The following is a 21,306-nucleotide window of genomic DNA, read 5'->3' as shown; positions in this document are numbered from 1 at the left end:
CACGTTTGCAAATGTTTAAATACGCTGACATTACAGTGCCTCGGGGCTTTTTTCTCTGTTGTTTATTAAAACTGGAAGTCAGGAAAACTGTCCTCCTCTGGGTAGAACTGCAGTATGTAGCCTTTAGTTTATTTCAAATCAAGATCAAGTTCAAATTCAAGAAAAATAACAAGCGTTTGGTGTCTCCCTGCCTGAGATGTGCTTTTAAAAAATACTAGAATGAGACTGGCGCCCTCGTATTTTCTGTTAGAGGACTGTGTCTGTGATTATTTCCTCCATATATATGCGTTCAAGCCTTAAAGTGGGCACGATTTCAGGTGGATAGCTGAGCAGACTACCAACTATTACACTTAAATGCTTTTGTATAGCAGATGGGATTAGAGATCCTAAAGCTGAAATGGGAAAATCCACCAACAGTCAGCATAAATTACACAAAAACAACCACCTGCCACTCGAGCCACAGCTCAATTAAAAGTGCCGGTGGTTTATTTATTCCCAATATTATCTATTCCCAATAAATAATATCCCAAATTATCTATTTCTTGGTCTTCTTGTCTGCATTCAGTCACTGTTGATCAATCAGATCAGGCCTTTCCTGTGCAGGGCCCTTAAACCAGTGGCAATGAGAACTTTATTTTGGAATCCATCTAAACGTTGGAACATGCTTTCACTGAAACCCTGATATGGAACAGCTATGGAGACAACAAAGCCTATCGATAAAGCTGAACTATTTCACAGGACTTTACGCTCATAGGTTAGCATATTTTCGATCGAGTGTACCATCAGAAATGATCGAGATTTTGAAAACAAACCAAAGAACGCCAGCAAAATGTTTTTTGCAGCTGAAATACAGCGGCTGTTTTTATTAGTTTCCGTGTGTGTGTGTGCTATGAGGCATTTGTGTAACACAAAGAAAATCATTTAATAATAAAGGCATACTTTTGAATGGTTGTTTTTGGGGCTGGCAGTTTTAGCAGAGGTCCCCGGTATCTGCTTCCAGCTTCAAGAACCCCACCCCCCCCAAAAAAAGATGAATTAAACAGTAAAGGAGTGTGAGAAAAGCAAAAAGAAGCACAGCACCTTATATGTAATTTTGTGAATACGAACCCTATTTCTGAAGTCCAAAGTCCGTCATCGGGATATAATAAGTACTCCTTTGACTTGTCTTAGCGTGTGTAATTAAACACATTAATAATGGCTCTGCTTGAAGTGTCCTTCTTTTTACGGCCGTAGCTTATCAAAGCTGCAAAGGAAGAGTCCATGATGAGGTCTGAGAGCGAGACAAGAGTCATATTTATAACCCTAAAGACTATATATCTGCTCGCTTGTGAATAAGCTCATTCTTCGTGTTTAACTATAGAATCCATGTGTGAGGCCGTTTGATTAATGCCTCCCATTAATCATCCCCGGCATGGCTTGGAATTCTGGACTCACTCTCTCGCTTTTTCACTTCTATTTTTAACACAGTCGGTGAGGCTTTAAGCAAAGCAGGATGAAAAGATTTGTTTTTTCTTGGACTGAGTTGTGCATACAAACAGATGAAACAGATGGGGGGAGGGGGGGGAGATTTTTCTCTGCCAATACATGCATTATTTATAACCCCGCAGGACGACAAAGTCACTGACAGCCTTATCCGAACCGAAAACGTGCAACAGCAGCTTTACTTTGAGATGTGGCTGTTGTAAAAGTGCATTTATAGAGCAGTTTTTTTAAGATTTCATATCGCAGCTTTCATCCATGCCTGGCACCAAATGCATCAGCAAGACTTGAGTGACGGGAAGTGATTGATTAGAGCTCACGTCGACTCATAAAATCTAAAACTGCTGCAGGTTTGTCCACAAAAAATAAAAGGAGAATTAGACTATTTACATAAATACATTCAAACTTTACAGACAGAGCATCACTGAATTCGTTCCCTTTATAACACACTGAGGTCCTTTGCAGTCTGGTGTTTCGGGTGCGAGTAGCGCTCCTGCCCCGGGGCAGGTTTAATGGACGGCCCCTGGCTGGGTGGCCGGCTGGAGAGGCTTGCAGAGGTTGCGGTGCTCTGGCCCAGCTGTTCCCGAGTTGCGCTGCTGACTCCCAGATGTGTGCTGATCTGAGACGAGCGGAGGCTCCTCATTAGGCCTCTCGCCCGAGACTCATACAGCTCCACCGAGGTCTTCTTGTACCTGCAGGAAACTCATTATAAAAGGTTGCTGGATATAAAATCTAAAGTGGTCCTGTGGGGTTTCTGTTTACATTTAAAGCTCTCCAGCCACACACGTGGGGTGCATTTTCAAGGTCTTACAAGGGCCTCGAAGATCTTTTCTTATCTTATTAAAAAAGTGGGCGATTTGTCATGTGGCGTCCTCACATTATTCTCGGCATAAATACAAATAATGTAAATGTTTGTGGACTCACATCCTCAGCAGCAGAGAGGACAGGACCACAGATACAGACGAGGCGGCCATCGCAGCAGAGCCCATCCAGGGCTGAAGCACCAGGCCGACGGGCATGAACACACCTGCAGCCAAAACAGGAAGTGAACAAGCCAACTCGCACTTATAGTTTTAACTTTAGCTTCAGGAGAAAGATTTGATTCGATACTTCGGCCGCAGGGATCTGACGCAGGGTACAGTCAGGCCTCACCTGCAGCGACTGGGATCCCCAGGAGGTTGTAAATGAGAGCAAAGACAAAGTTGATCCGTATCCTGCGCACCGTCTTCTTCGACAGCTCGATGCTGGCCACCACGTCCAGCAGGTCGTTCTGCGGAGCGTGAAAGCCCTCAGGTCAGACAATCTAAAGCCATCACTGCGTCCCTACAGACTGTCAGCCACCTACTCGGATCAGGACGATGTCGGCCGCCTCGATGGCCACGTCGGTGCCGGTGCCGATGGCGATGCCGACGTCAGCGGAGGCGAGGGCGGGCGAGTCGTTGACTCCGTCTCCCACCATGGCCACTCGCAGGCCTCTGTCCTGCAGCTCCTGCACTTTTGCCACCTTATGTGACGGCAGCACCTCCGCGAACACCTTCCTGATCCCCACCTGTGGCCCAACACACCCTCTCATTTCAGGTTAAAAACATCCCCAGGCGCATTCTCACCAATCTGTTACCTGTGCTGCGATGGCTTTGGCTGTGCGCCTGTTGTCTCCCGTTATCATGACCACCTCGATGCCCATGCTGTTCAGCGTGTGCACCGCTAACGCTGACTCTGCCTTCACTGTGTCCGCGATGGCCAACATGGCACACAAAACCCCTACAGAGAACGCACAGCGGGCAACGAGGTCAAAATGAGGCGCTGAAGCCACACAGCCTGGAGTTGGTTTTGCCCTCACCATCTATGGCCACCAGTACGGCTGTCTGCCCTTTCGCTTCGTGGCTCGACATGGCGGCGTCGAGGTCTGCTTTGATGTGGTGGCCGTTCCTCCTCATCCACTCCCTGTTCCCAATCAAGACCGAGTAACACGTTCGCTCAGCTGGAAGAAGAGAAATCATTCAGCTCAAACACAGAAACGCGTTCCTGCGGACACTGTGTGAAACACTCATTTCACAAAAAAGAATGCAATGATTTGCACATTTAATTAACCAATATTTCATTGACAGGGCGATACTAATTGGTGAAAAATATGAGCTCATTCTGAATTTGATGGACAGGGCCTAGTTTCCCACCGTGCAGCATCCCCTCTTCTTTAAACAGTCTGGGAGCTGAGGACACCAGCTGCTGCACCTTTGGGAGAGGAATGTTGCCCCATTCTTGCCTGATAGTGGGTCTTTTTTTTACATTTCATGATGCACCAAATGTTTTCTTTTGTTAAAAGGTCTGGACTCCAGTCCATCACTCGGACTCCTTTTTAGATGTGCAAGTTGCCAGTTCCATCGGCACTTAATAATAATAATAATGATAATAATACATTTGGTTTTTAATGCACTCTTCATCGGGGATCTCAGAGTGCAACAAGGTAAAAGCAACAAGTTAAAAGCATAATAAAGAAAAATAATAAAATACACAGATCATAGTCACGTCAGCAGTCAAAGGCCTTCTTGAATTAAAAGCTTTTCAGGCCAGCTTTAAAAGAGTCCAGACTCTCTGCAGCCCTCAGCTGGACAGGGAGACAGAAGGCTCGGTCTCTCATGGTGGAGAGCTTGGTGCTGGGAGCTCAGAGGAGGAGGCTGCCTGCAGATCTGAGGGTGCGGGTGGAGGATTGTGGAGCTGGACGGTCCCTTTAATCTTTATTTCGGAGGATTGTCCGTGTTTTTGGCTCACTTCACTTTTAATTGAGCTGTGGCTCGTCTCTGGATCATGTTCCAACATGGCTTCTCCTTTGCATGATAGAGCTCTAACCTGCATTTGTGGACGGCACAAATGTGTCCAGAAAAAAGTGTTCCTGAAGGTCTCACCAAATTCTGTGAATCTTTTGATAACATAAAGTACTATCGATGATGAAATGTTCAAATTCTGCACAACTTTAGACTGAAGAACATTATTCTGAAACAGTTTGAAGACCTCTGCAGATTGCCAAACCTCTGCCCATCTTTAATACTGAGAGACTCTGCCTTTCTATAAAAAGGTGCTCTTTTTATGAACATGTTACTGAATTGTAGCCAATTAACTGTATAAGTTGCAAGGTGTTCCTCCAGCTGATTCATTTTAATACCACTTACTTTTCGTTGTCCCCGTCCCTTTAAACATTTGATATATTTTCTATGTTCCATTGTGACTGAAATATTGGTTTATGACATTTTAAATTAAATCATTGCAGTCTGTTTGCATTTTACATCAGATCCCAACTTCTTTTTGGAGCTGGAGTTGCAAAACTGAGCTGTCGGGTGACATAAATAATATATTCACACCTTTTCTGTGTATATTTCCCACAGAAAAAGGTTTGAGCTAGTCTAAACTTCAGAGAAAATGCTCATTTGCCAATCAGAATCAACAGGTAGACACACCTGCAGAGGTGGACACCTGAGCAGAAAGCCGACTGGTTTCATCGGTGGTGGCTCCAGGCAGCAGGAAACATTCGTCACTCTGCTGCAGCAGCAGATGCTCCACGTTGGACACCCGGCAGCTGATCCCACAGCCAGGCACTGCCTGGAAGTCCTGGCAGTATCCCAGGACATCAGAGCCCAGCTCCTGTTGAAAGCACTCTCGCTTAATTCGGTTTTTAATACAGGTTTTCTAAAATGGCGCCAAGTGTGCAGCAACAAGCCTCTCACGTCTTTGCAGTGCTTGGCGACCGCCATGCCCAGAGGGTGCTCGCTGCTGGCCTCCGCTGTGCCGACCAGCGCCAGGATCTCTCTCAGGGGCATGCGGGCCACTTCCCACAAAACCAGCACGCGGGTCACTCGCGGCACGCCGTTTGTGATGGTGCCTGTCTTATCGAACATCACCACGCCAATCTGAGGAAGCAGACACAAATGAAGACACACTGAAATTCAAGTTATGTTACTTCAGAGTCTCTTAAAAGGCTGGTGTGATGTCACAGTGATGTCATGACGCAGAGTATTTTAATTCTCCACAAAGCGAGTCACTTTCATATTACCCTGAGCAGACATCTGTGAGACATGCTGCTGGATTAGAGCTCAGAAATAGCTTAAAAGGTTGATCAAATGAAGTTCCTGTGATCAAGCAGTAACATATCCAGCCACAGGAGGTCACTATTTGAGTAGAAAACAGAGTGATTTGGCACTAAAGTGAAAAGAAAAATGGTTTCTGACTATAATATTACTAAAGATGTAACAGCCTTTTATGTTTTTTGATATCTGTGAGACATTCTCTTGGACCAAGTTTGACAGATTTCACTTTGAGGTTTGCATGCATCACGTTCTGTGGGCTTCTTCTTTTTCAAGCCGTAAAGGGTCACATCCGACATGACTCAGGTCACTAATCGTGTCTCAATGAAAGAAAATAGTCTCAAGAAACTTCATAGTTTCAGGGTCAGTGCTGTTCATTGCTGAATACATTAACTGCTCTCAGGCTGAAGAGGTTTATTGCTGAGTCAAGAATGGCAGAACTAACTCAACTGGGAGAAAAAACTGTTTACAGTGCTGCCCTAAAGTCTCCACCCACCCCCCATTTCTTTGGATTTTGCTTTCAAGCAGCCAGACTTTCTTGTAATCTCTTAAAGTGGTCTTAAGCAACAGTCACCCAGGCTCTCAATATAGCAAATAACCAAATTTAAATGTCATCTTTGGCACTTTGTTCCAAGCAGCCTGTCCCAAAGGCACATCATTTATTTGTTTTTCATGAGTCATAGTCTTCAGAAATCAGATGTAAAGTGCATTGCCTTGTGAGCCATCTCCAGCGGCTCGCCTCCTTTAATGAGGATCCCGTGCTGAGCTCCAACCCCTGTTCCCACCATCACAGCCGTCGGGGTCGCCAGCCCAAGAGAGCAGGGGCAGGCGATGGACAGAACCGTGATGGACGCCTGGAAAGCGAAGCGGACGATGACTTCGACTTTGGAGATGCTCTGGTTGTAGCCCTGCGAAGAGGAGCGTCAGAGAGTTTTTAAAGAGCTGCTTCTGTTTGCACGCGGAGACATTTGTGCGCACACCCACCCACCGGGAAGTGCTCCTTCACTATGTCAAAGTTGGCGAAACCGATGGCCAGCCACGCCACCAGCGTCAGCAGCGAAACGAGAACGATGAAGGGAACAAAGAAGCCGCTGATTCTGTCTGCAAACTGCTGGATGGGGGCCTGAGGAAACACAGAGGAGCGACACAAGAAACACTCCCTCGCTTTGAAGGGGCTGTTTAGAAAACTCAAACTGGCTCAAACTGCCTCTCACCTTTGAGGTTTGTGCCTCTTCCACCAGTTTAACTATCTGAGACAGAGTTGTTTCGGAACCGACGTGAGTGGCCTCCACCAGAAGAGCACCGTGAGCGTTAATGGAGCCCGCGATGACCAGACTGCCCACCTTCTTACTAACAGGCATCGGCTCGCCTGACAGAAAGGAGGGTGAACCAGGAGACGGAGCAATTACAGTAATGACGAATGAGGGCCTGTAACTCTGAACCTAAGCCTAAAATCTACATCCCCAGCAATAAATCTGCATCCAACAGTCATCGCCAGCAGCTCCTCCTCCCCCTACCTGTAATTAAGGACTCATCTGCCATGGAGCTTCCCTCCATCACTTTCCCATCGACGGGGAACTTTCCTCCAGGGGCCACTTTCACGATGTCGCCCCGCTGGACCAGCTCCACCACCACCTGCTCCTCACTGAGGCGTACAGACGCACGGAAAAGTTACAATGCAGCGCTGCAGCTGTGTTGCTCTGCAGGAGTTGTGCGTCTCACCTGACGACGGAGCGGTCGGGCCCCAAAGTGACCACGGTGGCGTCGGTGGCTTGCAGCGACATTAATTTGGCCAAAGCTTCCGAGGTTTTGCCCTGAAAATGTGAAAGCAACGCCGGCTCAGCGAGGCAGCGGGAAATATCCCGACAAAGAGATTATCTGACATTTTCACTGGTTTTACGACACTCATATTTAGCCGTAAAAATAAACTACTTTCAAACTATGATGCTGTTCGATACATTCATTACTCTGTTGGCAGAAAATAAATCAATGTTTCATCTAAGCTTATCGAAACTAAATCAACAAAATTACAACTTCTGCTTTTCTTAACCCCTGCAGCGACAATTCTGCTGTAAACTGTTAAGCTAATAATATTTCCATTATTTCATTTGATTGAAGTTGAAAGATTGTTATATTTCACATGCTGATAATCAGCTCAGATGTACATTACACGTGTACAGCCTGAGCGTCACCGGGTTACTGGTCTTTCTGTGATCTGGAGGCCCGTTCTTCCCTGTTCTGAGGTCTGAGCTGGAGCACAGTGGAAGGGGAGCTCGTTATAGCTGAACCTTTCACATCTTCCCCTCTAATATTCATCCTCTCTGAAATGATGTCAGCGATGCCTCTGCTGCCTGTTGAAACTTCTCCAATGATGCCATTGTGTACTGCAGATGGCCTATTCCAACTCTTTACAATTCTACAGAGGCAGTTTTTTGCAGGCTGCTGAACCTCTGCCCACCTTTACTTCAGAGACTCTGCCTCTCTAAGGTGCTCTTTTTATACCCAATCATACTATTAACCTGTTGCCAATTAGCCTAATTAGCTGCCACATGTTCCTCCTACTTTTTCTCTTTACTAACTTCTTTTGGCATGTTGCTGTGCCCACATTCAGAAAGAGTATTTTCCATGAAATAATAAAATATCTCACTTTGAATACATGTATTGTGAGTAAAATATCAGCTCGTGAGGTTTTAAAAATGACTGTATTCTGATTTATCTACATTTCACACAGTGTCGTGGTCATGTGACCAACAAACAGGAGGTCATTACAGTTTCTGCCTCATGTGAACTCTGTCTAACCTCTCTATGAAAGCAGATTTCAGAATGACATCTACCGCATGACTGTGTTACAGTATAATTCGTAAATCATTGACCATAAAAACAGATCCACAAAAACATCTCAGGCTGTTCAAACACACTCTGATGAGTCATCAAAACACTACAATAAAGGCTCGGGTTCCACACCAACATGCTGAAGTATGAGCTCTTAGTGCTTTTGTGTTACCTTGGCGACGTGCTCCAGCCATCGTCCCAGAGCGATGAACACAAAGAGCATAGGCGGAGTGTCGAAAAACGTGACGGGGCTTTGGCTGGCCCGCTCTGCCATGGCGACGATGAGCACCACGCAGGAGTAAATGTAGGCGATGGAAGTGGCCAACACTATCAGGACGTCCATGTTGGCCGTGCGGTGTCTTAATGAGCGATACGCCTGGATGTAGAAGTACCGGCCTCCAAAAATCTGAGGATAAGGAGACACAGAGATTCTTCTTGTTTCCTCAATGGTCAGAGGTGAAGCTTATTTTCTACAATCCTCCACATGATGTTTCCTCCTCACCTGCACAGGCGTACAAAGCAGGAAAAAGGCCAGGTTGAGGAGTGAGAGGCCCGGCAGCACATTCTGCTCCTCAGGCATGGAGCCTCCATGTTCCTGGTGTTGGCTGTCCATCACCATCATGTATATCATAAGGCCCATGGCGGGCAGGCCAAAAACAAGGCTGAGCAGGAAGGAGTTCTTCCACCTGGAGAAGCGACAGAAATGGAACACATCTAGTCTACCTCCTGGCCCTCATTTTCATCGAAATAAAAATAATTTCTAGCAAACTTGTGCAGTGAAAGCACTTCAGTCCAGACTCTGATGGATTGAAACCATCTTCTGCCAACATCTGTTTTCCTGATTATGCTCATATCTGAAATGGTGTTGTTTTTCTGCAGTTTTTTGACAGAAAACTATCCACACTGCTTTAGCTGCAAACTTTCTCATAAGAAAGAAAAAGAGCAAAAGACGTCATGGACCTCATGAATCCTTTGCAGAACAGTTATATCCTGGCAACAGATCTATGAATCTACAACAATAAAAACATAATTTTTATTATACATGTCTTTATTTTGACTATTCATCAAAATAATACTATTTTTTAATTGAAACCTGCTTCATCTACAAGTGAATTTGCCAGTACAAACGACCATCTTAAATCAGATACTTGCTGTCGAATTTCTTCTTTGTGATCGAGGTTGTTTTTGAACCCCGCCTTCACCAGACTGGCCTCAAATCCAAGGCTCTGCGAAGAAAGAAAGCAAGCGATTGCATCACATGTCGAAACAAATAAGAATATATTTTTTTTAAAGACCTTTAAACTCTAAACACCTGAATGATTCTGATGATATCTCGCCCACCGACCACCTCTGGGTCAAACTGGATCTCTGCTTTATTGGTTGCCAGGGCAACTGAAGCCCTGAAGATCCCCTTGGTTGCAGTGAGCTTGGACTCGATGTTGTGGACACATGAAGCACAGGTCATGCCTGTAATCTGCAGGTGGAGATTGGCAGAAACACACAACTTGTGGCTGTTTTGGGACATCAAAGTAAATCGCGCAATGTCGCCATGACTTACAGTGAGGTCCAGTTTTCCTTGTGTTACCGCGTTGTCCTCAATCAGTTTGGCCCCAAAGCCCAAGTCCTCTATGAGCTGCGTCACAGCGGCAGCTTCCAGGACGTCTGCATCGTACTTCACCTCCGCCTTTCCAGCCATTAGTGACACCAACACTGCGATGATTCCTGCGAGTCAAAGTGAAAACGCTGTCAAACAAACCCGACTGAACTGAGTCCGTGACCCTCGTTCTCAAAACTCACCCCTGTGTTTGAGCAGCTGCCTTTCGATGTTGGCCACACAGGAGGCGCAGGTCATTCCCGTCACACAGATGAAGCATTTCTGTACCTTCTTCTTGGGAGAGTTTGGATGGCGGCTTGCGAAGTCTGCCTGTGATCCGGAGCCGTTGCTGACCCCTGCCCTGCTGGGTGACTGCTGCTCGGGAGCATCTTGTTTTTTATGACTCTGTATGCCCTTTTCAAGTTCTGAAATGAAGAGGAACCACGTCGGAATGACAAAGTGCCGACAGTCGTAACCATAAATCTTAAGCAGCATATGCCTAAAACTGCATAATTTTTATTCAGTTTGTCCTAGTTAAGTGCTTTCTAAAACCTGAAGTGGTAATAAGCTGCAGTGCAGAACTCAATGATGACAGCTGAAATTAAAAGAAAAGGCACAAGGAAGAATCTGCTTATAATCTTGAGTTAATTCCCTGTCTTGGCAAGCTGGTTTTCTCATTAAAGCCCCGGCCGGCATAAGAACTCTCGCACTGGAGAGCATACTTGTCTGGTTTCCACGGCAACCGTGGAAAACTGAGGTGACGAGCATGAGGGTTTCACGCAAGTGTTTTTGCAAATCCATTGTACTAATGCTTCAATTTGCGGGTTTTTCTTTCTATGTTAGTAGTGCGCATCTGTTTTTGATGAATTTCATCTCCGGAGAGCATATTTACATGTCAAGCACCAGATTTCTTGGGTTCGGGATGGCACACATTGCTTGAACGCCATCAAACTTTGTACGAGGGCATTTAACAAAGGGCGATTGTCTACCTCAAGCTTGGCGTGCTGAAAAAAAGCATTTGAGAGCAACCTGTGTTCCTAAATCAACTCCTCAAATAAAAATGGTACAATGTGCCAGAAGCCTCTTTTTAAAGTTACTTTTAATATTTGCTGTTGGGGATGCAAAATAACCACTAATGGCAAAATTAATCATACAAACCAAAAAGAGACTAAATGATCACAATGAGAGGCAAAAACTTTGCAGACTATAGGGCCACTTCAAGATGCAAAATGACCTCAAACTACTGTAAAATGACTGGAGACATGAAAACAGATCACAAAGACACTGAAATATAGGAAAAGAGGTGTGAAATGACTGCAAAGAGTAAACAAATACAGGACAATAGACCCCAAAGACGCATAAATAACCACGAAGAGAACCAAAACTATTCATCAAAAGGTGGAACAGGAGAAGGAGCACAGAGACACAGAACAACCACCAAATAAATAAATAAAATTATTAAAAACTATACAAAAAAACCCCACAAACTGGCCTGGATGCAAAAAAGAGATTTGAAACAGAATAAAAGCAGATGCAGAATAACCTGCGAGCAGAACAACTAAACCAGAAACAAACAAACAAGTGATAACAACACAATAATATCAAAGATTAAAAAAGACAAACAAACTAATGGAACTGTGGGAAAAGCAAAAAAAAAGGTCAAATTGAACCGATTGAATTGAATAGACAGAAGGCAAGTGAATGAATACAAATAGATGCAACGTGGCTGCAAAGACGTAAAAACTCATCAGAAAGAGATCTAAAACAAACCACAAGGAAATTAAACTTTTGAAGAAAAGGATGAAGACACATAAGGAACACTGCAAAATGCAAGTAACCCCCCAAAAAACAATCAGAATCAATCAATCAAAAATATCAACTAAAACTAATCTAGAACGACTACTGGTACTAGCTTACTAGCATAAGCTGTGGTTAGCATGAAGGCTAAAAGAAGGAGGGTTAAGGCTAGTTAGCTTGTTTAGAAAGAGGTAGAAATTTACTGAAAAGCATCCTTAACATGAAACTTTCGGGGTGTCTAATGAAAAGACACCCCGACAAGCATCCTTAACACCTGATAGCCACATAAATACAGTATGTCTTGTGTCCAAAATTTGTGTATTCCAGGGTACTGGAATATGCACATTATTATTACCAAACAAGACTTAATATAAGAGGAGACATAAGTTAGGAAGTTGGTCTGTTTCGGTGTCGTCAGTTTTGTGAAAGAAGTTAAAGATGTTTGTGTTACTATGGTACAAGAATTACCATAATTTCAATAGCAAGTTTGGACAAACTTTCAATGAAATTTGAAGTTGAAAGAGTTCAAAACATGATCATAAGATTGACTGTCATATTAGTTGTTTGTTAGCCTGCTTGCTAATTTGGTTTACCCAACTTTTGGCCACAAAGTGTGGACTTTCCAAAATCCGCCATAAAAGTAAAACCATTTTAATGTATTTGAGGCATAAACTGGTCTTGTTTAGGGGAACTTCACTGAGGGGAAAAATGAAAAGTAATAATCTCACCCTGACATGTTGGAACATATTATTCAACTGGAACAAAACTGCAGTCTTCAAAAATGTGTATTTACTGTAAGCTATGCTTAAGTTATGCTAATTCTCAGCTAACGTTAGTTTCATGGTGACAATCCTCTCATCTAATACTTGTCTAAACTAGTTGCAAAATGGTTTGAATTGGATTGAACTGGACTATATTAATTGGAATTAAATTCTTTACTTGCTCTGTTAAGTCTCTCCTACCTTTAAGGGATGCATCGAAGCCCATGTCCTCTATGGCAGCCCTAAGCTGCTCCGGCTTCGTCAGACTCGGGTCAAAATGAATCGTTCCCTTTTCCTCCTTCAGAGACACCGTTATGGACTTCACTCCACTCATCTGAGAGATCCTGCCTTCTATGGACTGCACGCAGGAGCTGCAAGTCATCCCAACAATCCAAACGGTTACAGTCTGGGTGGTCACATTCAAGTGGTCAATCTGCCAGTAGCCTAAATCTCCATTGGATGGATCCTCATGTGATAAAGTGGCATCGAACCCCATGTCCTCAATCTTGTCTCTCAGCTCCTGTTGTGTAACAAATACAGGCTGAAACACAATTAAAGCCACACTGTCCTGAAGAGACACCTGAATATGTGAAACCCCTGGTAGCGCTCCAATCTTTCCCTCAATGGACTGCACGCAGGACTGGCAATGCATGCCATCCACCTTGATCTGCACTGCTCCCTCCACACCGCATCCCAGAGTCTGGAGCTGCAGAGCGATCTCTTTGGTTGTAGTAACTGAGGTATCATAGTCCACCTGGACCAAACTGTCAGGTACAGACCAAATGACAGAAAGTACTCCATTCAGGCTGCTGAGTGTGGTTTCCACAGCTTGGTGCTTCGAGGTGAGTCCCAGGAGTTTAAAAGTGGCTCTGGAGGCAAGGTTTGGTGAAGGATAGAGCTCACTCTGGCTCCCGTACTCGTAGGCCAAGTTGTCAAAGCCTTGTTTCTGAATGACAGGGCCATTCACCTGCAAGGATGAAAGCAAAAGTGTATCAGTTCAGACTTTTTCTGCTCTGGAAAAAAGGTAATGTAGAAAATGTCTTAATGTGGGCAATCCTGATTAAATCATAGGAATAAAATTAATTTTAAAATTGAGGACTTTTCTTTTTTCATAATTCTGAGATTGAACAGCATCTTAGAAGTGAGGAATGCATTGGAGGCCAATGCAGGGTCCAGTTTCCACTTCAGTTTATAAACTGGGGAAGAAGCTAAATCAGACATGCAAACTTTGGATTGAAGGCTAACCGGTAAAATATCTAAGAATCATAAGAAAGAGAGAAATAATATTTGCTCATAGTTATAAGATAGATTTTCTGTTGTAATGGGAATTATGAGAATAAGTAGTTGTAATTATAAAGTATTTGGTTTGGAAACAAATTCTAACTGTAATGTAAGGGAGTTTTCCCAATCATATTAGATTTCTTGATATAATTGTTAACAAAAGGATCTTCAAATTATGTCACTAAACGATCTCAGGATTGCAAATGTTTGCAGTTACGCTAGTTTTGCTTTGTTATAATTAACTTAAAAATCTTTAGATATTTTCCTATAAATATGAGAACATAAGGTTGCAATGCAGAAAAACTATTGTCTTGTCGTAATTACTATTTAATGAGCTTTTGGTAATCATAAATTCTGCAATTATGGCAATTATGGCAATTATATGTCCTTGATTTCTAAGGATGGGATGTTTTCACATCAAGAAGAGATGGTAAATTTATGTCAGATATGTTATGGTGACACTTTCCTCATCTCATCATTTCTTGCGATTTCAATAAAACAGAATCTCAGAATGAAACGATTTTCATACAAAAGTTGTAAGATTATTTTCTCGCTATAGTTTTTTTTCCTACAGTATGACTATAGTCATTTTTTTTCAACTTTTTCCATTATTCTCTGTTTGTTAAAGCCAACCTGGGACATTGCAGACTAAAATTGGTGACCTCTGCAGGTCTAAGGCACTGTGACGCCAAATCTAATGTCAAGTTATATTGAGTTCATCAATAAACATAAGAGTCTGAGTTTTACTCCCCACGTGAATCAACAGAGCAGGAATACTTTAATCCATGCTGGTTTCTTTTTTAAACACAGAACTAGTTTCCGGTTGTGGGACAGCACTCTGTTCTCAAGCACCAACTGAGCCTGAACCAGGTCTGATATACACAGGTAAATTACAGCTAGATACTATCAACCCCCTGTCATCTAAAAAGGGTGGCTTTCTCCCACCCAGCAGAGCCAGTTTGTGACCTAAAAACCTCATGACTGGTCCTTTCCATAAGCCTCCTTGCGTGACTCTACTTAAAGGCACCTCATTGAGCTGAAGAGAAAAGTCAACCCACATGAAAAGCTGCACACTGAAGAGACTTAGACACATTAAGCTAAAGTTCCTTTATTCCAGTGTCATTATGTTATACTTTATTGAAAAAATTTAAAAATAAACTGAGAAAAAATGTCTCACAAGCTGGTTTCAAAGAATCAGCCACTGAGATATGGGCTCAGCATATCTGCAGCACACCATCTCAAATGGGACTTAAACCCACAATACTTGAATCAGGAGGCCAGTCCCTTGTCCAAAAGCCATAAAGGCAATATCACAATATCAATATCACATTTGTCAACTCATATGAAGCTGCAAAAGTCCTACAACTGTATAAAATCCTGCTTGGTGCAAGTTATTTAGCTTTATTTCACCAGAAAGTGCCTTTGTCTTTTGCAAGAGATTCTACTTTATGGTAGTAGCCAAATACTTAAGTAACAGCCAAGTTGATAGTAGTTGCCGGAAGAATACAAGAAATCTTCCGCAAAGCACAATAGAAGAAGACGAGTCCAAAAACTAGCCACCCCAGTTAGTTTCAACATGTAGTAAATTATTGATCCAGCTGTTAGCCTCAGTGTGGTGATGCCAGCCTACAAATGCTAATGGATAGCCTTTCCATGCTATTGCGGTTCTCATACAGTTGGTCACCAGGTCAAAGATGCTAGTTGTAAGCCTCTCTCAGTGCTAATGCAAAGCCGGCTGGCTGTTTTTTTCAAACCATCTCCAAAGTACCAATACCAATGTTGGTTTAATACAGCTTTGCAGTCTTTTCAGTTCAATGTCTTGAAATACAGTGATCAGTTTTGGTATCATGCTAGTAGCTTGTTAGCCTGTTAGCTACTTTGTTTCTTCAACTTCCTGGCACAGCAAGTGCTGTCTCTCCGAAACCCGCCACAAAAGTTTAAAGTTCTACATCAGGCTAATTTCAGTGGGGGGAAAAAAGAAGGTGGAGTTTCACTCATCGATTGGAGTCGCTGGGGATTCTTTTTTTTAAATATTTGCATTGAAAAATACCAAAGTTAAGCATTTTATGTTGTATATCATCAAAACAACCAGTCAGGAAGTCCAAAAATTACAGTGCAAAGAAATGTACGGATATAAACTAGCAAATGGATAGGTTTGATTAACTCCTATAATTTTGATTAACATTTTAAAACTGATTCCAGTTCAATGAATCATATTTTTTATGCCCTAAACATATATTAAATATATACTGTATGTATTGTAGTATTCATTGTTTTTTGTCAAATCTGTGAAATCATGGCTACGCCCACAAAACACATTTTAAAATGATTGTTTATATCCAACTCAAAGGCACCAAATAAGCTCCTCATACGATAAAGTCGAGTTCTAAATTTAAAAATTCAGCATACAGCAATTTCCCATTAACGGGCTATTAAATGTTAGATCAGAGCAGTATCCATTAGTCCTCTGAAGCAAAACAGTTACATACAACAAATCCCCTTTGATAATGACAAATATCTCTAGGAAGACAACTACTGCTGTGTCTTACAGCAAATATAGAATAATTCAAACACTGAAATGTTTGCTGTTCAAAGTGCATCAACACTCTCATACATCACACACTCAAAGGAAATATCTATGAGAAATTTCAAATGTTTCCACCGTCCTCTAAATCGCCAGTGTTTCAACAGCAGTATGATTCTATTTGTATTGCGCAACAAACCTGTATTCCGTGGCTCATTTGTCTTTTACAACCTGTGACTCCAACAGAGAAAAAGACTTGTCAAACACAGTTGATTAAACAGGGATTTTACATTGTAAAGTTCTGTTTATAAAGGAACAATGCAGGGTTTTTATCCTAACAGGTTGTTTAAAACCATCCATACAGCACAACATACTAAGAGAGGCTTAAAGTTTTTTGTTTTTTTTTAATATCCTATTTTCTCTAAATGAGTTTGTTTTAATATCGTACTTGTTTGTACTATTATAAATAAATTTGAGCAACTTACATTCTTCCTTTGGAACAAATCATAAATGATTACACACTCCTGTCTACCAAACAGGTAGATTCATTCTTAATTTATTCTTATGTGATCACTATGGACATTTTGACCATTCAACATCATTCTGTGGCATTTAAATAAGAGGTTGTAGAGGGTTAAACAGAGAAAAGTAAATTCATGCAGAAAGTTTTTTTAAAAAGTGGTTAACTGAACAATCTTACTGCAGATATGTTGGATATGCTACTAATTAAAAAACATTTGGACAACTATTTCAGCTAATTCATGTCTCACACCTTGATGGCTTTTCTTTTCGCACTGCATATAAACATGTTCTGGGTTGTGTCATCTATTCATACAGTATTTAAAAATAAAATAAAATAATTTGATGGCTGTTGGACTAATCAAACAATAATAACACAGGATTCAGCATCACTGATTTGTGCTTATGAGAAATGGCCAGAATTAATGCAGTCACCTGAATGCAGCATGAGTAGAATGTGATTCAAAACAGTATTTAATTGGATTTTATTATTTTTTAGAAAAAGGTTTACAGCTTAAAATGTATCGGTTTATTTAAACTGTAAAGCCAAACCAGTGTGTACATGACAGATGCTGTGGCCAAAACACAATCCCCCCCCCCTTCTGTTTGTTGTTAAATTACATATGTGAGCAACGTCTTTTTTAAAAGCAGCAGATGGTTTTGAGCTGCCAACCTTGCTGGAGCCTTTCCCAGCTATCACTGGGCAAGAGGCAGGGTACACCCTGGACATAAAAATGTATTTCTGAATTAAGAAATTACTAAATTAAAGACGTTATTAGGATAATATGCGGTATGCAATGTTAGTGTTGCATGTTGTGATAAAAATATGATGATGAATTATTGAGGTATTTTGTTATTCCTGATAAAACCTCCCCAGCGGATTTATTATATTATTATTATTTATTATTATATATTTTTGTTTGTCATACGACAGAAATTTTATGCCTACATTTAAACAAAACATTTACTGATTCCTTATCAAAACTATAAAGATAGGAATTACAGCATTGCTTTGTTTTTGTTTTATTTGTAGTTATGAGAATTACGCGGGCAACTAGTTATAATGGTGACTGGTCAATGGTTTCATCAAGCACACGTGCTAAATTGGGCTTGTTTAACAGACCTTTGCTCTATAAGAGTCACAAGGTCCAAAAAGATTCTGGCTATATTACACAAAAACAACTTTCCATACTTTAGTATAATCTACAATTATGTGGCAGTTAAAATCACAATTACCAGACTGTAAATGCAACCCGAATTCCAAGAGAGTTTTTATTCTCAAGCTTACTGTTTCATGACAAATATAAGCTCCTCCCGAATTTGATGGCAGCAACGCGTTTTAAAAAACACTGGACAAGGAAGTGGTACTAAAAACAAACAGCAGGAGAAGCATGATGCAACGAATTGCGTAAACTGTCGACAGGTCAGTGACATGAAGGAGAGAAAAAGAGCACCTTAAAGAAGTCGAGTCTCATAAAGACGCGCAGAGGTTCAGCCTTTTCCTCTATGTAAAAATTAACATAGAATAATACATCATCAACACTCCATCAAATGATTTGCGGTATCTGGTAGCATCACAAAGCGCAAGAGAAGCAGCTGAATATCCCTATGAGATGCCCATCTTTGGGCACTCAGGCAGCAGAAACAAAACTCATTCTTTTATGTTCTATGGGTTGTTTATGTGAATTTCTGCCAGAGGTACTGCTTAACAAGAGAATTATTGTTATAAAAATGATGTTAATCGAACCATCGCCATGACAATCAGAGATTCCCATAGAGATATAATGTAAGAACAGCTTTCTCTGCACAGACAGCAACTATACACCTGTATCTTCAGTCAGTCAGTTGACCTTCATTGTTGTGCTTGTGACACGAGTTCCGTGTTTTTGTTTGGATGCATTTAACCAAAGGTTCAGTCATAGATTTGATTCAAGTGAACAGTTTGAATATCATTAGTTTTTTGGGAATTTAAAGTCTATGTGGATAGAGAATATGTTTTAAAGTCACAGACCGTGTAAGATATTTAGGGTGACCAGAGGCTCTTTGTACTCTTGGTTTGTTCACTCAACCAAAAAGACTCTTGAACTTAGGGGAAAGTTGCTAAAATGTAAGTGTTGTACCTGCTCACACTCAATGGAAGACGTCAGATCAGGACCATCACAAGATTGCACACTAAAAGCTTGAGATTTCTAATCCTTTCCACAGTATATGAACAGACTTAGGAAATTAACTCTTTCCTTTCGTCCAGGAGGTTATGGGTCCATCCTTTTTCTTTTTCTGATTCATCCTGGTCAGGATCACTGGAGAATATCACAGGCTGTCGTAAAACGAGAAGTCCCTGGACACCTCACTGACTGGTGAATAAGCGTACACTACTCAGAAAGGTCAGCATAAAGCACAGGTCTAGTCCATGGTTTTCAACTGAGCCATCAACCTCATTGTTGGTTAAAAAAAAAAAGAAGCTTGGTCTTTAGCCAGATACATGAAAGAGTCCTGTCTGGTCTTCATTCAGCCTTTGTGAGAAAAAGCTAAGTCCCACTTATCTCAATTTAGTCTCTAATCCCTCTAAATTTTAGAAGGTGATTGAAACTGCAGCTCCTCTCCCTTATTATCCACCACGATTAACTCTGAAAGAAATGTACTTCATGATCACTCTGAAATCTGTTCTGGTAACAACAGACACGTTAAAATGCACAGAAAGATGATATATTTACCCTTCTATATTGATGCTATCCTTCAGAATTTTGTTTCAACATTGAATTGATCCCTTCCCTCAGTGAAGTTATATAAACCCTTTGGAATATCGATTTAAAGACATCTGTTGGTGTAAGATTATTTAGATCCTTTGTTCCATCTTCTTTCCTCACTTGTTGCTGAACGAAAGACTCGTAACTTGAATCTTTTGACTTACGCTGGCATCGTGCCCCAGAAACTGTCAGCGATGATTGGCACCAGTTCTATCACCAAAGGTGTTCCACAAGGTTCAATTTTAGGGCCGGTTCACTTTACAATTGATATCATTAGCACTGTATCACTTTTTAATGATCGTATACTAATCGTATAATAATCGTATACAGCGCAATACATAAACTGTGACAATCATTTAGCATTCTCCAGAATGCAACTGACAGCCTCAGACTTGTACGACTTGCACACAGAAGTAAGTATTTGTTGTTCTCCAGAGCCAGATGTGATGAATGCAGTAATCTGTGGCTGTAAGCCAATAAACATTCACTACAGTTCATCCATAAAGCCCTTATTGGAAAGCCACCATAATATTTAACTGCACCTCTCAACTGGTGCTCTGGACCATCATAGACCAGATCCAATGACTGGCTTTTATTACAACAGCCTCGGTCTCTGTATGCTTTTATGCTCCAATCATGTGGAACTCAGTCCAAAATCCTTGAAAACCCTTTTTTCCTCCTTCCTTTTTTATTAATGGTGACAAGTTGTTTGGTGTCAGTTCATTTTATATATGATTTAGCTTTGTTTTTTTTAATCACATCATACTTTGGTTGCATTGCAGTGAATTTATGGACTTTATTTTGTATATTTTTTCTGATTTTATGTGCACTTTTTTCCCTTTTACTATAAGTCACCATGTGGTTTGAATGGCTTTCATTGTGCTCCATTTTCTTACTCTACTTCACTATAAATGAGAGCCAACTCTGTTTTTTCTAAGGAATAGCTTATAACTTAAAAACATCTACTCTCAATACAGAATAACAAGTTTATTCTGAGACATGCGTCAAGAACCGTAGATATTCCAATGGCCTTTATGAAAATATATTCTTGAGGAACATCCATCTAAAAAAAATTGACACACTTGTCCTCCCACTGTTATCAATTCACTTAATTAGCCGGGACATGTTCCAGAAGGTTTCTTTCAAATTGGGCAACTCTATTAGGAATTTATTACTTTTTTATGTTTATATGTTGCTGCCATCGACTCTAGTATACGTTCAAAATACAATGTTTCTTACTCCAAGTACAAGTGCCTCATAATTGCGCTCGAGTATGTGTACTGTGGTCAAATCAAAACTTTCCAAACAACTGTCAACAGGTCAAAACAGTTTAAAGAGGATCATCGGGGCAGATGTTGCGGAGGCCTACCGTCAGCACGGCCGCGCAGAGTCTCGCGTCGCAGCACGCGGGGTGGACGCCACAGGTGCAGTCCGGTTTGCAGCCACATTCAACCATAGATATCTGCTCCCCGGCGGCGGCCGACGGCCTGGACAGATTTCTGGGCGACTTGGGCGAAAACATTTTTTGGAGCTCCCGTGGCGACGTTTGGCTTATCTCCACAAGTCAATGTCGGAGGGCGAAAGTCCGCGGCGGGGGAAAGAGCTCGTTCCAGGAGATAAGAGGAGAGCAGCGCGCGCCGTTCTAACGTCATTTTTTTTTTTTTTTTCGCTAAATGCCGACTTCACCACTTGTGAA

General features: G+C 41.7%; 1 protein-coding gene across 1 annotated transcript; it reads right to left on the bottom strand.

The window, feature by feature from the left end:
* Positions 1 to 874: 874 nt before the first annotated feature.
* atp7b (ATPase copper transporting beta) lies at positions 875 to 21,263 on the bottom strand. The gene is made up of 21 exons (XM_072379753.1): positions 20,980 to 21,263; positions 12,741 to 13,506; positions 10,185 to 10,406; positions 9,946 to 10,109; positions 9,700 to 9,861; positions 9,540 to 9,613; positions 8,890 to 9,073; positions 8,560 to 8,793; positions 7,278 to 7,369; positions 7,073 to 7,200; positions 6,770 to 6,924; positions 6,544 to 6,678; positions 6,269 to 6,463; positions 5,199 to 5,381; positions 4,932 to 5,115; positions 3,320 to 3,460; positions 3,098 to 3,240; positions 2,825 to 3,028; positions 2,632 to 2,749; positions 2,404 to 2,506; positions 875 to 2,171 (listed from the first exon to the last, which is right to left on the bottom strand). The coding sequence occupies exons 1-21, from the start codon at positions 21,130 to 21,132 to the stop codon at positions 1,919 to 1,921; spliced, it is 3,993 nt and encodes a 1,330-aa protein (XP_072235854.1). The 5' UTR covers positions 21,133 to 21,263; the 3' UTR covers positions 875 to 1,918.
* Positions 21,264 to 21,306: the final 43 nt, after the last annotated feature.

The sequence above is a fragment of the Leuresthes tenuis genome, unplaced genomic scaffold (genome assembly GCF_036924035.1).
Source record: "Leuresthes tenuis unplaced genomic scaffold, fLeuTen1.0.hap1 SCAF_1, whole genome shotgun sequence".
In the NCBI taxonomy this organism is placed as follows: Eukaryota; Metazoa; Chordata; class Actinopteri; order Atheriniformes; family Atherinopsidae; genus Leuresthes; species Leuresthes tenuis.
The sequence above is the reverse complement of the archived record's forward strand: the minus strand, read 5'-3'. Positions and strand labels throughout refer to the sequence as shown.

Coding starts and splice junctions, on each gene's coding strand:
- atp7b (XM_072379753.1), bottom strand. CDS start 21,132: ATGTTTTCGCCCAAGTCGCCCAGAAATCTGTCCAGGCCGTCGGCCGCC. Junction 5,382..6,268: donor CGCTGGAGATGGCTCACAAG/GCAATGCACTTT, acceptor CTGCTTCCTCAG/ATTGGCGTGGTGATGTTCGA. Junction 2,507..2,631: donor GGGGATCCCAGTCGCTGCAG/GTGAGGCCTGAC, acceptor TTTTGGCTGCAG/GTGTGTTCATGCCCGTCGGC.